General features: G+C 51.4%; 1 protein-coding gene across 1 annotated transcript in view; it reads right to left on the reverse strand.

The window, feature by feature from the left end:
• Kcnip3 (potassium voltage-gated channel interacting protein 3) overlaps positions 1-12,138 on the reverse strand; it is a 66,084-nt gene extending 53,946 nt beyond the window's left edge. Inside the window, exons 1-2 of the mRNA XM_031371825.1 lie at positions 12,015-12,138; positions 1,717-1,882 (exon numbers count right to left, since the gene is read on the reverse strand). Of these exons, the coding sequence (XP_031227685.1) occupies positions 1,717-1,882; positions 12,015-12,029 (181 nt within the window). The 5' untranslated portion in view covers positions 12,030-12,138. The remainder of the gene's footprint in view (positions 1-1,716; positions 1,883-12,014) is intronic.
• Between the last annotated feature and the right edge of the window lie 4,886 nt (positions 12,139-17,024).

Raw genomic sequence — 17,024 nt, forward strand, 5'->3', positions numbered from 1 at the left:
CTCTTAAGTAAAATGAAGCAAGGGAGAGGAGGTGGGCTACAGCTCCTGCTTCACACAGCTTAACACGCAGCTTGATTCCCATCAGCCATACCTCCTGTCAGTGTTTGGCAACTTCTGATAAACACATCCATCCATGCAAATACAGGCTGGTCTGGGCTTCCCCATGCTCTCCTGGCCTTACCCTATACTGTGTACCTCTGAAGGGAGCGACTGGGAAAGGCTCTGTCTTCTAAGAAGTCACTCTGAATGGGGTGTGAACACACTCTGCTTGCTCTCGGACTCACCACCCAATGCACCATGGCATTGCCATCATAGGTGTACAGTCCCAGCCAGAGCCACTACTGCCCAGTGCCTTGTGGGTCAGAGTGGGCACTTATGGAGGAGAACAGAGGCCTTGACTCTAGCTGCCATATCCTATCTGGCCAGGAAAACTCAAGATGACAGATATGGGGGAGGTGAGACTCTGAGGTCGAAGGGGACAGAAAGCTAAGCCATCTTGGGTGGAGCTGAGTCCCGTAGACACACTCAGAGGCCACACCAGAGTACCACAGCTCTTGGAGCCCACTCTGGTGGACAATGGGAAACATTTTCACACCAGTGCAAATCACACACTTTCTGTTGGCTGCAAGACCTTAGAACAGCTGGGGCCAGGAGGGCTCCTGACGTGTGCTAGTGCTTCCCTGGGAAAAGTTCAGAGACAAATGTCAGCTAAGGGTGACATTAGTTCACAAAGGGCGGGGCTCTCGTGGAACAGAATTGAGCTAAAGCAAGTCAGGGGAGGGAGATGAGGTCTTAGGATGCAGCAGCCTTGTCCCTTCATGCATACACATGCACAGGCCACTGGGCTTGCTATTTCTCCCCCACTCAGGAGTACCAGCCAACCTGGGAGTCTAGGAACACTGACTGTGCCCACTGTCCAACAAGGAGACTGAGGATCCCTGGAGATCACACAGAAAGAGTGTGTGGTTTAAGAAAACACACAAAGCAGGTCTCCAGGCCAAGCGTGTACCTTGTCCCGGTGGTAGATTCTCATACAGGCCTCTATGCCATCAAACACATATGTGGTATAGGGAGGGACCTTGCAACTGATCCTGGAATGCTGGTATGGGATTGCACTTTCACATGCACGGCATATGTCCATGTATGTGTATGCACACTCATGTGCAAAGGTGTGAGTGTGTGTGTATGAGAGAGAGAGAGGCTGCAGGGGCTCTGTGAGGTTGTCTCTGCATTTTCTGTACTACCATTCTTTGTGAACACTCCAAATAGCTGTGAAGAAGCACAGTTATTGCTACTAGCCTCACCCCATGCCATGAACACCCCAGAATGCCAGCCTCAGTCTCTGGGTCCATGGGGCAAGAATCAGGAGGTACTAGATCTGCCCTGTGGGTAGGTCCAGGGCCCTTGTCTATAGAGGACTTAGAAAGGATGCATGAGATGTTCGAGATAGCTCTGCAGGTGAGTGCTGGGTGAGGTAGAGCCTGGCTTCTCAGCCTCCAGCCTACCTCTATCTCCCGGGTACTCTCTGAAAAACCTGCGTAAGGTCCTGGTCTGCTGTCCCCATGCCCTTCATTACAGTCCTGTACTGTGAATGAATGGAGACACGTTTCCCAACAGAAGTGGAGGCAGTATGGCCCAAGGTGGCCTCAGAAAAGACAGAAGAGCTCAGTATGATCTCTACCGTCTCTTTCTGGCCCCCAGTCATTCTTGTCCTACCTGAGCCTTGTGGGGCAGCACTAGACAGGATCCACTTGATTAAGCAGCAACGCATCATGGCCTGGCGGGTGAACCGTGGCCTCTGCCACTTGATGCCTTCCCTTTTGCCCAGCGGTATGCGCCCAGGGTCTCCCAGGAGGCTGCCATCCGATGCCTTCATTGCTTCCTGCAGAGGGGATGAAGGGAGGAGGTTTCCTAAGCACAGGCTCACAGGAGGGACCTCCAGAAGGTCCTAGCGGCCACTCTGGGGGAGGCCCGTCCTAACCCTATCAGGAACCTGCCCCTGTAAGCTGCAGCAGGAAGGCCCCACCCCTGAGCCCTGCTGCCTCACCATCCCTCACGGTTCTGTCCTGCACTCAGACTCTGGCATAGGGCAGGGCCCCAGAAGAAGAGTTCCAGAGAAGTAAGGCCATACGTGAGCCCAGACTTCTTCATCTCAACCTCCCTCCTTCACCAGCCTGGCTGACAGAGCTGAACAGCTCCTTAGAAAACTCACTGAAGCCTAGAGAAGAGAGAGGGGATACCGTGAGGTGAGTTGCACTTCCTTTCTCCCAGTAAGGGCCTTGCTTGGAAGCCAGCCTGACAGTGGATGAAAATCTGTGCGACCACCTAAAGCAGCCTGCCTGTGGCCATCTGGCCAGCTAATTAGGGGAACCCAGAGTGGGGAGTGTTGAGGAATAGTGAGACCTAAATTTGAGTAGGTGTAAATTGGAAAAGGTCAGCCTGGAGCCACTGCGGAGGATTCATAGCAGAGAGGTTTGTTTGACTATGGCAATACTGGCCTTCAATCCTGTCCATCAAACTGTCTGCCATCATTAGTCCCTAGTGGTGGCTCACGCCTGGGCGGGCTGCCGTCAGCCATGACAGCCCTCTGGGTATCTGATTTGCTTTGTCTGTGTCCTGTGTCCCACAGCGCAGCGATGGAACAGGTAGGTCTTGGCTCTCCACACTCTCAGCACCAACCCTTCCTTGCCTTCTTCCCCTTCTCCAAGGCTCACTCGGTAGTGAGGAACCTTGGTGTGGAGGGAAAGGATGCCAGGGATATGGAAGGAGGCACCTCCCTTCCCATATTCTGCATATACACTTGCATACTTGAACACACACCTGTGTACACATGCATACATACACAGACCCACACACAGGCACATGCTCCCACATACCCTGCCCTGGCTGGGTCAAAGGCACCTTCTGCATTATTAAGCATCTCATTCAGGAAAGGAACGGCCTTGATGGATAAAATCTGTATATTGATCAGGGAGTAGGGGGCAGGGTGGGTCAGGCAGCTGGTCCTTCATTATCTCATGAATTCATTGCTGAAGACTCTGCACGTGCAAAGGGGAGCAGAAACTGAGATGGACCTCAGAGCTTCAATGCTATTAGCAGGGGCACTTCATTAGAAACCCACCCATCCCCCATCCCTACCCACAGTGCTGACACCAGTAGATTTTGTCTCAAACCCTAGGCAGGTGTGGCTGACCCTGTAATCCCCCAGGGCAAGCTGAGACTCCCGTAGTGCGTGCTACTCATCGTCTTGACACGATCCTGTGAGGTGGGTCACATCACTTTTTTATAGGTAAGGAAACTAAGTCCCCGAGGAGTGTGGGGACATGTCATACTTTGGTGTGGCATTCTGACTCCAAAGTTCAGATAATCTTGACCACAGGCTTCCAAAGTGGCTGTTCATGGGGCCAGGTTCCTGGAGAGATTTCAGAAGGTGAGGGTTGGGGTCCCTTAACCAGATCTACAATCTCCCAAAGTAATTGTTTATGAATGTCCTGGGCTAAGGGGTCCTAGTGCCCTTTTTCTCCCGGATAGAGAGTCAGGGTGATATCTAGACATCTGCACTGGCTTCCTCTACCTGGTGGAGTGGCCAGGATTCTCAAGTCAAGCCCCTCAAGGCAAGGGATGTGACAGTTTCCCTTCCTGAGGTAGCAGAGAAAAGGAGCCTTTCTCTGAAGAGAAAGAAGGGCAGAGAAAAGGGAGCCTGCCCACACTCCTATGGAAGAGTCAAGCCTGTGGCCTGGGCCCATCCACTGGGAGGGAGACAGGAGCAGAGATGGGTGAGCACGGGTCATCTTCATGAATATTTGACACTTGTCTGTCTGGGAGAGGGTCTGATTGAGCTGCCAAGGAATGTTAAATAGCTCTCCTGACACCCTCTTCTTGCCTCCCAGGCTCGAAGGCATTGAGGGGAGGGAGGGTGACCCCACTGCCCCTTCACTCTTATGGGCTCTGTCAGGGGAGGTGACAGAGTGAGGGCTGCTGGGTCACTGAGGACAGTGGAACAGACATTAAACATCCGTTTGCCCCTGCTTGATGTCCCTGATGGCTTCCCATCACTTTGCAAATCAAACCATGTCACATGCCTGCCCTCGGCTCACTGTGCTCCTCACAGGCTGCCTCTCTTCACAGCACTGCCTGGATATTGGGTATCTGCTGATCCCTGCACTGGACGCTTGTCCCCTGAATGCTCAAGGCCACACTCAGGTGTCAGACCCCTGAAGTACCGCTCTAACTAGGTCACTCCCTTGTGCCTTTACCTCAGCCTCTGTGGCTGCAGCTCCTGGCAGCATTGAATAGCTTGTCATTCTGCTTTTGCCAGAATGTCAGCTCTGAGACTACTCATGTGTGTGTGTGTGTGTTTGTGTAAATTGCTCATTCTACCATAGAACCTGGCACCTAGGAGCCATTAATTCCCAAAATCCTGCAGTAAAAAGATAATCCATTCAGAAGGAAGATGCACAGACATGTCACCAAAGGGAACAGAGGTGGCATATAAACACCTTGGGAAAATGCCATCTTCTGTCACCACAGAAATGCCCATTGAAAGCCACCATGAGAGCTAGCTAGCAAGACAGTTCAGTGGATAAAGTACCTATAAGCCTAATGACCTGAGTTTGATTTCTAGAACCTACACAAAGATGGGTTTCACAAAGGTGGCAAGAATAGGCTCAAAAAATTTATCTCTGTACCTATTTTACCCAATACACAGACACACACGCAGATACAGACACACACAGACACAGATACATACAGAGATACACACAGACACACAGACACAAGCACATAGACACAAGCACACAGACACACACACATACACAAATGCATTTTTAAAGAAAGCCACCATGAGAGGGCTAGAGAGATGGCTCAGTGGTTAAGAGCAGTGGCTGCTCTTTCAGAGGACCTGGGTTCAATTCCTAGCACCTGTATGGTAGCTCACAGTTGACTGTAACTTCTGTTTCAGGTGATCTGAAACCCTCATACAGAAATATGTAGCCAAAATACCAGAATACATGAAATGAAAATAAATAATTAGACAGAAAGAAAGAGAGAGAGATAGAAAGAGAGAAAGCCACCATGAGAAACACTTTGTGCCTGAAATTAAAACTAAAACTAATGCCATGCAGATGGGGAGCCTTCTACCTGGTCACTGGGAACACAGAGTTCTTTAGCCACTCGGGAGAACAGTGTGGCAGGTCCTTAGCAAACAGAACACACAGCTAACACGTAGCCTGGCAATATCAGTCTCCAGTGTTTGTCCCAGGTGGTTGAAAATGTATGTTCAAACAAAAACTCACTACTGAATATTCATGGTAGTTTTATTTGTTAGAGTCCCAAACTGGAAACAGCCAGATGTCCCTTGGTGGAGGAATGATGAACCTGAGGGTGGCACAGAAGGGTGTCCCAGAAATTCCCACCCATGAGAGGAGAGGACCCGGACACTCATCACCACTTGAAGAGCCAGAATTAAGCAGAAAGAAAAAGCCAGTCCCGAAAGGTCACATGCCACGTGAGTCTATTTACATAGCAGTTTGAAATGACAGCATATTAGCAATGGAGAGCAGATTAAAAGGCCAAGAATTGGGTGGGGGGAGGGCAGAGAGGGACGAGAAAGATGAGGTTATAAAAGGTGGGCAGAAGGACCTTTGGGGGAAAGAGCTGTTGTGTATCTTGGTGGTCGTGTGGATACACAAATTTCAAGTGACAATGTTCTAATGGCCAACACACACACACACACACACACACACACACTCACATACACACTCCACTGCGGCAACTTGTGTGAGATTGGTAGCAGCATCAGTGTCTGTGTCATGGGTGTGAGATTGTACTAGTTGGGTTTTGTTTTTAAACAGGGACTAATTATTTAGAGCTGGCTAGTCTGAAATTCACCTGCCTCCACCTCTTGAGTGCTGCCTCAGCTCCTTGAGGACAAGGGTTAAAGCCTATGCTGCATACCCAGTTTGTACTAGGGTTTTGGGTTTTTGTTTGTTTGGTTTTGGTTTTTGTCTGTCTGTCTGTTTGACTCAGGGTCTTCTATATCCCAGGGTGAGCATCAAATTCAATCTTCTAAGAATGGCCTTGAACTCCTGATGCTTCTGCTCCTACCTCCCAGATACTGGGGTCATTGGTACACGCCACCAGTGTGACATTGATGAGTTTTCCGTAGGAAAACTGAGCAAAGTAGACATGGGGTGTGTGCTCCTTTTTTTAGAGCCATACTTAGCTCAATAAAAGTTTCCTTTTGGGTTGATAAGATGGCTTACTGTGTAAAAGCACTTGGGGGTCACCCCTGGGGATCTGAGTTCATCCCCAGGACTCACATGGTAGAAGAACGAATCTTGCAGGTTGTCCTCTGATCCTCTGACCTGTGTACCTGTGCATAAGGGATGGAGCGGCGAGGCTAATGCAAGATGCTTAGGATGTGCTGAGATGAGGGCACTGATGCAGGTTTCAGGGTCAGAAACCTGTCCTTATGGGGACACAGGGAGAAGCATGCTCCTCGTGCCTCTATCTCCCCTCATGGTGGTCCAGCTCGGCACCAGACACTGCCGTCCGGAGAGTTTTCACCACATCAGCACTTGACCTCAACATCCTACCATGCAGTTCCTCACCCAACACAGGCTCCCTGAAAACCATGATGCCCGTTGCCTGGCACACTGCTCATGACCTGCAGGGAAAACCTTCTCCTTGGAGGGCCTGTCTGGGAAAAGGCTGGGGTCAGACTACTGAGGAGCCCAAGGGTAAGACTCTTGGTAGCTAGTGTAGTCCGTGGCCCGATAGAACCCCAAATATCAGCTCAGGGGAAGGAAGACTAGTTGGGGTATCCAGTGGGCACAGGCTAGCTGAATGGGGCAGGATACACAGCTGAAGGCTGTGGACAGTTCTGACAAGTTTCTGTTAAAATACCCAGCAGTTCACCAGAGACATATCTTAGGCACACGTGCACGCACACACACACACACACACACACACACACACACACACACACACACACCACAAAAGAAAGCAAGCACACTGCCTTATGAATGGAAACAACAGTGAGAAGTTTTTCTAAAAGCACCCAGGACACACTGGAGCCTGGTGCAGAGGCCACACCTCGATTTGGGTAGCTGGGGGAATCCAGGGAAGCCTTGGTGCAGCTGAGTGCAGAGGGAAGAGGCCCGGGGCCAGCCAGGCAGAGACTTGAATGCTGGACCCTTATGTTCTCATTGGGAAATCCTAGACCGAGTACTTGACTACCCCAGGCCTTGGCTTCTTCATCTGTAGATAGGGGTCATAGCATGCCCTCTCAGAGTTACAGGAAATATAAGTGAAGTTATAAATACAAAGATAAGTGCCCCACCCACCATGGTAATTATTGCTGTCTTTCTGGCCCTGAGGTAGGGGTCTTACTGTTTGTGCAAGGCAGCGTGAGGGATCCCCAAACCCCTAACCCAGGAACATTATGTATGGAGATCTAAATAGCCATGTCTGAACAGGAAGGGTCTGCTGCCTGGTGACTGTATCACGTGCCTGCTCATTTTTATTAAAAAGCAAACAAGCAAAAAGCAAACCAGCAACAAAACAAACAAAACCCAAAAAACCCTCTACTCTATAGAGTCAGAAGTGCAGCTAGGGGATTAGAGTACTTATCCACCAAATAGACAATTCTGGGCCTTGATAGGGGAGGAGTGCTCGAGGTTCTCAGAGGCCCATCTCTGAGACAGATGTGGGGTTAACCTGCACCCCTCCTTCCGTAGGAATTGCCTTGATGCATTCTGGCTTACCCAGCACCCACGAGTTGTTTGCTCTATTTCCATCGAATGAGACAGATGGCAGAAAGCAGGGGTGGGTGTTGTGTCGTGCAGGCCCCCAGGGACTGGAGAGCTTTGAGAGCTGAGTTCTCCCCACCCACCCCTGGGATAGACAGATGTGAGCTAGGTAGTTCATCCTGGCAGGAATGGCTGAGACAGTCACATGTTCCTGTAGGCAGGAGCATGCACATACACACAGGAATGTCCATACCCTCACATGTGCACACATGTGTATGCACACCTCCCTGGTCCTTACATTCAGGGCATTGCAGCAGCAGAGGATGGAACTGTGCTGTTCTAGTCTTGCATCTGGTGCCTGCCAACTTGCCAGGACATGAGCTCTGCTCCCCTTGACAGTGAGGACACGCCCATTAACTCAGGAATTGACTTAAGCTGCTCTTCAGAATGCCTTTTTTAAGTTATACTCAGCAACCAGGTAGATAAGGTCCAGGCTAAATGTGTTGGTAAAGGATTTTATTCTTCTAGAAGGTTAGTGATCTGAGACCATGGCACAGAGGAGCTAAGTAACCTGTCTGTGGACACACAGCTGATATATGAAGGAGCTAGAGCTGAGCCCAAACCCATCTAATACAGAACCAGGGCTCACAGACAACAGGGCCAGCCCTGAGCCCTCACTAAGTCTCTGTGGCCAGGGCTCTCCAGTAGCACATCATGAGAGTAGGTGCTGATGGGTTAGTGGGGTATTCTATATAGTTATGGGGCACTGGGGATAGATGCAGTGTGATATTTCCAGCTTCCCACAGAACAGCACAGGGGCCTGAGCCCATCTGGGGCCCAGGCAGAAGTTATGGGCATATCCTAGTTCCCAGCAGAAAGCTGGAGGCCTAGAGAGGGACAAGTTTGCCTCTAGCATGGGGCATGGGGACAGAGCCCTAGCTGGAACTGAACTTCCTGAGACCACTGCCCTGAGTGCCTGTCTGGAAAGAGGCTTTTCCCACAAGGCCAGGTGAGGGCATGTCACCAGGGAAAAGGATCTCCTCTTTGTCCCAGAAGTCACCCATAGTCTGGAGGCACAGGAAGGCAGGCGTGATGCCCTCAGTCTAGCCTCTCTGCGTGTGAGTGAAGCACAAGCCTGACTGAAGGATAGAGTGCTGAGATAGCCCAGAGTGGGAGAGCAGAGGGGACTGGCCCCTCTTGGCTGTCCTCCTGCCTGTCAGCTCTCCCTGCTCCAACTCTGGCATTGTCACATGGCTGCTCTGTGGTGTTCTAGGATGTGGGCTGATCACAGCTGACAGATGCACCTGTTCAGGGTGTGTGTGGGGGGGATCATCAGTTAGCTGGGAGCTGGGGGGAGCTGTGAGTCATCCACGCTGTATGCAGAGCTGGTCAAGGCTGATGTTCTCCCTCTTTGTCTCCTTTGCCTTCTCTATGAAGGCCCTCACAGAGGCCACATCAGGGAGCTTGCAACTTTCCCTGAGAATCCCAGTGAGGACCAGGGAGGGGACTGAGAGAGCAGAGGGTGCTCTTAAAGCCAGCCTGTTTTATGCAAACAGCTCTCTACTTTGGGGAAGATGTGAATAAGAGAAAGGGACTGGACTGAGTTGAGCTAAGTTAGTAGAATGCTTGTCTGGTGTGTATGAAGCCTGGGGTTTAAGACCTATCGAGGCTGGGCAGTGGTGGCGCATGCCTTTAATCCCAGCACTTGGGAGGCAGAGGCAGGCAGATTTCTGAGTTCGAGGCCAGCCTGGTCTACAGAGTGAGTTCTAGGACAGCCAGGGCTATACAGAGAAACCTTGGCTCGAAAAACAAACAAACAAACAAACAAACAAAAAGACCCATCGTGAAGTGGGTATGGTGGCACATACCTGTAATCCCACCATTCAGGAGACAGAGGCAGGGGATCAGAAGTTCAAGGTCATCCTCTGGTAAATAGCAAAGCCTGTTTGGGCTATAAGAAACAGAAGGTGAAGAGAAAAGAAAAGAGGGAGGAGGGAACCCCAGGTTCTTTCCTTTTCAAGTCTGGATCCACAGCCCAGCAAGGGGAAGCAGGGGCTAATGCAGGGGCTAATGCAGTCAGGATCACAGCTGGCTGCGGCAGAGTCTCCAGTGTCATTAAGGGGCAGGCTAAGAAGGCACAAACAGGACACAGTCTCCAGTAAATCTCCTTGGCTGCCTGGTTAAAGGCACTCCCCTGTCCCTGGAGTCTGCTCCTACCACTCTCCACCAGACACCCTCACCCAGTGCTTGGGGTCTGTGCTGCAGAAGACAAGACGGGGCTCAGCCCCAGTCCCAACACTGCTTGCGGCTCAGGACCCACCTCTGTTCCTCGCCTGTAGGAATATAATGGCTTAGAGGGGAGGGTGGCCCTGCCTGCGCTCAGTTACCACCTTTTCAAACAAGGCAAATTAAGGTCAGTCTTTCGAGAAGCTGGAGAGGCTCCCAGAGCCAAACTGATCTGGTGTCCACTTTACCACCTCAGAATCTGGATGCTGTTGGCTCGCTCATCCTGACACAGGGTTTGGCTAGGAGGCCTAGCATTTTGGTCAGTGCCCATTCTGAGCTTTGGTAGCATTAGAATGAAGATAGTAGTGTCTGCTCTGCAGGGCCAAATGAAAAGAAAGCCAATAAAGGTATGGCTGGGATATGGAGAGAAGGCAGAGATAGAACTGGGTCAGCTACTGACTGTGACAAGTGGGGCCATCTCCCAACCTATGCTAGTTGTTGTCCCTCTGCCACCTCCATAATCTCCTACTGGTAGGGGATAGTAGGGACTTCACCCAACTCCACTGCCACCGTGATACTGGCTTCTATCCTGAGCCAGGCTACACATGGAAATCCAGGGGCAACCATAAGCATAATGAGCTCCATGGGTGCCCAGGCGCCAATTGCAGGCATGGTGGAGGTCACGATGGCCGAGAGAACAGCCAAGTGGACTATGGGACTCTGACCACACTCATCCTGCCCATCGGGTAGGGGAGTGGTGGTTAAAGAACCCAGGAAGAATTCTGGGAATTAGAGCCACCAGAGAGGGGTGAAGGGAAGGGGGCTATCCCCAGCACACAGGGGACAGCACCAGCTGTGGGCATATCTATGCATACATGGCTGTAGAAATCCCCGTATCTGTGGACACACAGAGTCAAGGGGTACAGTCACCGAGTATCTGTGCATCCAGTGTTTGTGGATATACACAGCTATGCTGCACTCAGTACACTTGTGATCTGTGTGTGGATGAGTCTGGGACAGAGGGCTGTTTATGCTTCTGCCCTGCCAGTCCAGAGGTTGCTAGGGACAGGCGTGATGAGAGAGAAAGTACCTTTCAAGATCCCCTGCCCTTGTGCTCAAAAAGCTTTGTTCCATCTGCAGATCCTTTACAGTATCCCAGGAAATGGACCAGAGGACAGGGATAGTATCCTGGACTCCAGTACGGCCTGAAACTGGTCTCCAGCCCTCTCTGGGCTGCTTGTCCTCATGGGGAAGGGACAGGAAGACATCTTTTGGGAAGAGAGACTGTAAGATGCCAGCCCAATATCTATTCTTTTTTTAAAAATATAAGACCTTGATTTCCTTATTTGGGACATTCAACTGGACCTGGATCTGGTCCTTTCCCCCACTAAGCAAGAACATCCCAGACTTGTGGGCAGCATGCAGGACTCCAGGTCAGACTTTCTGAGGGTCAGTGCTAAGCTGGGGCACCGCTTATTTTTCTTGGCTCCATTCTTCCCCTCACTGACTACTATTTCTTGAACTTTGTACCAGGTGCCTCTTTGTCTCCCCCCTTCTCTCCATCCCCCCACAGCTCCACGGAGGCAGAGACGCTTGTGATCTTATTAGGGGTCTCATAGTGCTTTAAGAAGAAGGGGGGGTCTTCATTTATTCATTGAAGGATTACTTGAAAGCTTTGCTCATTGGCTCGCCCACACATATAAGACACCCTTTTCCATGCTCCTGTGTCTCATCACTAAGGTCTCTGAGGCTAGGGTCAGGGTCAGCCACCCCGGCCCCCGCCCCAAGGACCTAACAGAACAGGACTAGCCATAGAGCTAGTCTCAAGCTTCTCTTCTGCCCACAGACACCTCTTCCATCCAAAAGGCTACAGGATTTCAGCCTCCCAGGCAGGATGCTCTGAACAATTACTTTCTCTTATATGGGTCAGCAAGAGTGGGGGCCAAGGACCACTGTGAAAATACTCTCTGGTCAAGACCAACACCGAAGCCCCACATTCCCCAAGTCCAGGCAAGTCCTCAGCCCCTCAGCACCTACCTTGGTTCTCTGCATCTCGGCTGCTGAAAGGGACCGTCACTAATCTTCCCGCTTTGCAGCCCGAACAAGCCAGACTGCTTGGTCCGGCTGGCAGCTGCCTCATGTTTGCTTGGACCCAGACGCAATTGTCACTGGAGGCTTTTTTCCCGCCCCCTGCCCACTCCTTCCACCCTCCCTTCCTCCTGGGTCTTAGCTCCACCTCTCTTCCTCTGCCTCTTCCCTCCCTCTCCTATCTCTCCCCTCCTTCGCTTCCATCCTGACAATCTTCAGTTTCCCTTTCTCCTGGGCACCCAGTCTTGGCCTCTCAGCCTATCTGCCTGCCCCTGTCTGGGCTCAGGGTCTGTCCCTGGCTCTCATCTCCCTTTCGCACGGGGTCTATTCCCACCCTTTCCAGTCGCAGGGAAAGAAGGGAGGGGGTACTCCACCACCAGTCCCTGCACAGGACAGAGAGGAAAACCCTTGGGATTACGTCACTAAGGTAACACCTGGGGTCCTTTCACCCATTAGTCACCTCTGCCACTCGTCATAGATCTTGCAGTATGAAAATCTTCCAAGCTGAAGAGAACACTTCATACTTTCCCAGTTTCACTGTCCTTTGACTCCGAGGTTGGGACCAAATTTAGGCATTCAGTGCAACCACAGGACCTCCCCTCGATCTCCTGGAGTGGGACCTGGGGATGGAGAAGGGATCAAGGATTCTGAGCATCCCTGGGAAGGCTCCTTCCTGCCCTATAGGAGACAAGCTCTTGGGCATTTTGTAATGCCCGAGGGAATCCACCAAGAGCCAGGTACCGAAACCTGGGCCAAGTTTCCCTTTTTGGCGCCCGGAGGAGCCTGCCAGTGCCAGTAGTTCCCATGGAAACAGAGCATGAGCCATCCCCCTCCTTCCCAGAAAGCCCAGGAGCACTTGCTTGCCCTCCCTACCCTGTCCCCTTTTTATTGAGTCAGCCAATTAGCTCCAGCTGCTAGACCCTCCCAGCAAAACCCTGGGGCTGCTGATCCCGAGGCAGGAAAGGGGACTAGCTGTCCCCAGAGGGGAGGTGACAGCTCTGCCATCTGTGCAGCAGGACTTCACTCTGGGCAAGGGACTCAGTAGACCGAGGATTCTCTGAGAAAGTGGATGACAAGGGCCCCAGAGGCTCCTGGGTCAGGCCCAATCTTCCCAGCTGCCTTGGCATTAGGCAAGTTCCCACAAGGCCTTGGAGTAGCATAGTGGGCTTAGGAGAAAAGAGTCATTATCCCAGGCTATGTTAATGATGGCAAAACTCAGGAGAGCTGAGTCTTTGCCTATCCAACAATGCAGCATGTCCAGACTGTGTTCACTCAGAGCCAGTTCTGGGGGGAACTGTCTACCCACCAGTTATATGTCCATGCCTCAGGAATCAAGACCTGTCCTGAGAGGCAGGGTCTTCTGAGCGCTCCCTTCCAAGCCAGTGCCTCTTTCTGGAGAGCCACAAGTTTCTGCTTGGCACCCTTGCTGAGAGTCCACTCCTCTGATGTGAGTTCCTTGGGAATAACAGGCTAAGGCAGAGCTAGCCTAGAACAGAATCCTCCCGTCCTGGGCCTACCAGGGAGCCAGCAACCTACCCAGCCCTATCCAGCAGGTCCCCCTCATAAAACACATGAATGGGCATCTGTGCTCTGCCAGGAGCCTCCAGTCACCTGACCCCCTTTCTCCAGGTTCTCTCAGACTTTCCCAGGGCCCCGGGCATTTCCAGGGTCCTTCCAGGATGTCTGGGAGATGAAGGAAGGAAAAGGGCTGAGGCAGAGCTCCTCACCTGGGCCTCAGCCTTGCTTTGCCACATGGGCACAGGTCGGCTTCCCCTAAACTCTTGGAATTTGAGAAGGTGGGGGGGCCTTCTCGAAAGATTGGGGGCTGAACCCCAAAACAGTTTAGGATGCTGAAGGAGACCCAGTGTGGTTTGACAACTCTTAGGCTGATGTGTCTTGGCTGTGGTTTCCTCAGGTGGGCCAGGGGGTGAGGTGGGGTACAGATTGCAAGAGGAAGAGTGCAGGATAAGTCCAGGTTTCAGGAGACTGTTTTCTTCTTTGTATTATAATTCTTGAAGACTCGGCTGTGGGCCACTCCGGACAACTGGAGCCCTCTCCTCCTATCTAAGAGAGAAACTCACAAAAACACAACCAAAGGCCTTGGAGTCTCCTGAACCTCCCCAGTTCCTGATCAAGACCTCTCCATACCAGATTCAATGATGTCCTCCCCGGCCTCTCAGACTTAGCTCTGATGAGCCTCGAGTTTCCCCATCTTTACCTCAGGCTGTTTCTGTGTCTGGGCCTTGGAGAGCAGATAGGGACATCTCTCAGGGCTCATGCCTCACAGCCCCTCCTTGTGAGAGGGCCACCACTGTATGCAGTCAGGTCTAATCTCACAAGAGCTCAAAAAAAAAAAAAAAAAAGTCTGCTGCCCTAAAAAACCTTCTTCAGGCAGCTTTGAATCTCAGAAGTGGACACAGCCTGGAACTGCAAACACCCAGCGTCGCTTCTGCCACCTTCCTCAGACCCTTGAAATCTCTTTTGCCACCAGCCACATGGAAGCCTGACAGGCCAGGGCCCTTCTTGAGAGGGGAACAGAAGCAGATCTTAGTCACTTCAGGCCACCCAGCACAGTTGGGGCTCTCTTTTGGCTCACTCATATTCAGCACACCTGACCTGAAGTGGGGGCCATGGGGCTTAGACTGAGCTTCTGAGGTTGGGAGGCCTGCTCCTAGGCAGGGTGGGTGGTCAGCCCTATCTAAGCTTCTCTCTGGGTTTGGTGGAGTTACTGGCTCTCTCTTTTCTGTCATGGGCAGCTTCAAGGGTCCTCAGGGCCCAGTGTCCTAGTTTGCTTTCTGTTGCTGTGATAAACCACCAGCAACTTGTGGGTGGAAAGGGTTTATTTCAGCAAACACTTTAGCTTGGAGGGAGGGAAGGGCAGGAACTAAAGCAGGGACCACGGAAAAAACACTACTTCTTGGCTTGCTCCACCTGCTCTCCTTATACAGACAACACCCACTTGCCCAGGGGCGACACTGCCCCCTGAATGCTGGGCCCTCTCACATCAACCATGAATCCATACACTGCCCTACACACTTGCTTCCAGGCCAGTCTGATGGAGGCATTGTAGCAGTTGGTGGGTTGGTCCTTCCAGGTGGCTGTCTTGTGGTTGGGGGATCATGACTATCAAGGAGCATCCAACACCCAGGGGTAGATGCACCTGCTCTTGCCTGAAGCCCTCGCCTTCACCAAGTCTGGAGCAAGGCCAACCAATGTGGCCCTATCCCAACTCTCACAGGAGCCTTCATTTGAACCAGTAGCCCTCCCCTGAGCTCTGCCATTTATACAGCTAACAGTGACCTCTAAAGAGGGAGAAGAAAGCAGCTGGTCCCTGCATTTCTCAAACTGCAGGGAGTCTGTGAACCCCACGTGCTCTAGTTTTTTTTGTTTGTTTTTTGTTTTTTATTTTTTATTTTATTTAATGGAGGCAGGAAGTGGACATAGGCCATGGTAGACATATAGTGCTCAAAGCACAATTTGTTGGAGTTGGTTCCCCAACCACTTGGTCCAAGAGCTCAAGTGCATGTCACCAGGCTTGGTAGGTAAGTTCCCTTATCTGCTGAGTTGTCTTGATCGCTGAGTCATTTTGCTGACCCTCCTGTTCCCTTTTGATGCCTCTTGCTTCTGGCTTTAGTAAAGAGAAGGCACCACACATCACCCTCAGGCCTAGCCTCCCTCAATGCAGATGACAGTGTGGCTGCCTCACCCCTAAATCCCACATCACCCGTGGGCAGCAGCCAGGATAGGCCTCCAACTGTCCTCACCCAGGTCTACAACTTTCTTATTGTCTCTAAGACTGAAGAGTGTGAAGTGCTCCACATGACAGAGCTGAGATACTCAGGGAAGGGCCAGTTGTAAGGAGAGAAAGCTTTGTTCCATCAGGCCGGCTGCTAGCATCCTACCTCAGTACATGTCCTGAAGAGGTAAGGAAGTGGTTTTGGCTCTTGGACAATAGGGGGAGGGACACTGTCCATTGTCAAACCTGAGTAGGACTTCAGAGTCGACCCAGGGAATTCCTCTGGGGTTATCTTGCTCACACCAGATCCCTGTGCCTTCCTTTTCTAAACCAAGTAGCTAAATGGCTGCCTCTTTCTTGGCTAATTCATAGTGCCTAGCAGCTTCCTGGTTTACAGTCTTAGCTCAGTGAATGAATGTTTGCTCACTCTGCTGCACCCCAACCTGTGTGGCCCTCGCTTTGTACCCTGAGCTGCTCAGACCTGTTCACCTAGATCCTCAGATGCCCTAACCCACATGGCACTCCTTTGGCAGAATCTGCCACAGGGCTTTGTGCTGAGTGGCCAGGTGGAGCATCTGGCAGAACTCCTAGGGCCCCCAACCTGCCATCCCTCCTGCTACAGAGACATCAAAGGACATCTGACTCAAACCTCCCTGGAGACAGGCCCTCCCTCCCATGTGTTCACAGGAGATGGAGATCTGCCGAGAATCCAGGAGAACACATCCAGGGTCAGGACCAGAGGACCTGGAACTAACTTAGATGACCCTGAAGCAGCCAGGTAACTTCCTGGGGCTTCATCAGGTTCAACCAGATAACAACTTGACCTCCTTAGAGAATGTGGCCGCGGCAGATAAAAACTAGTGTGAGGGTTTCGGTCTCTATACGAAGCAGCTCGAGCCAGGTACCACTCAGCATCTTAAACCAGGGAAGTAGCCATGTTTCCCTCTATAGCTACATCTATCTCTTTGTCAACTGCCAGCGCCACTCCTTCTCTGGATGTCTCCTAACAACCCCTTCTCCAAACTAGTGTCCCACAGCAGTGACAAGGTTTCTGGGTGCTAAGCTTGAGAAATAACTTCCAGTTAGACACTACTTATAAAAGAGAATGTGTGATGTATGTGCCTTTTAAGTATTTGAAATATTGTATATGTATATGTATATGTATATGTATATGTATATGTATATGTATATGTATATGTATATAAGCTGCAGAGAGCAAACCA

This window comes from Mastomys coucha, unplaced genomic scaffold (genome assembly GCF_008632895.1).
Source record: "Mastomys coucha isolate ucsf_1 unplaced genomic scaffold, UCSF_Mcou_1 pScaffold15, whole genome shotgun sequence".
Lineage (NCBI taxonomy): Eukaryota > Metazoa > Chordata > Mammalia > Rodentia > Muridae > Mastomys > Mastomys coucha.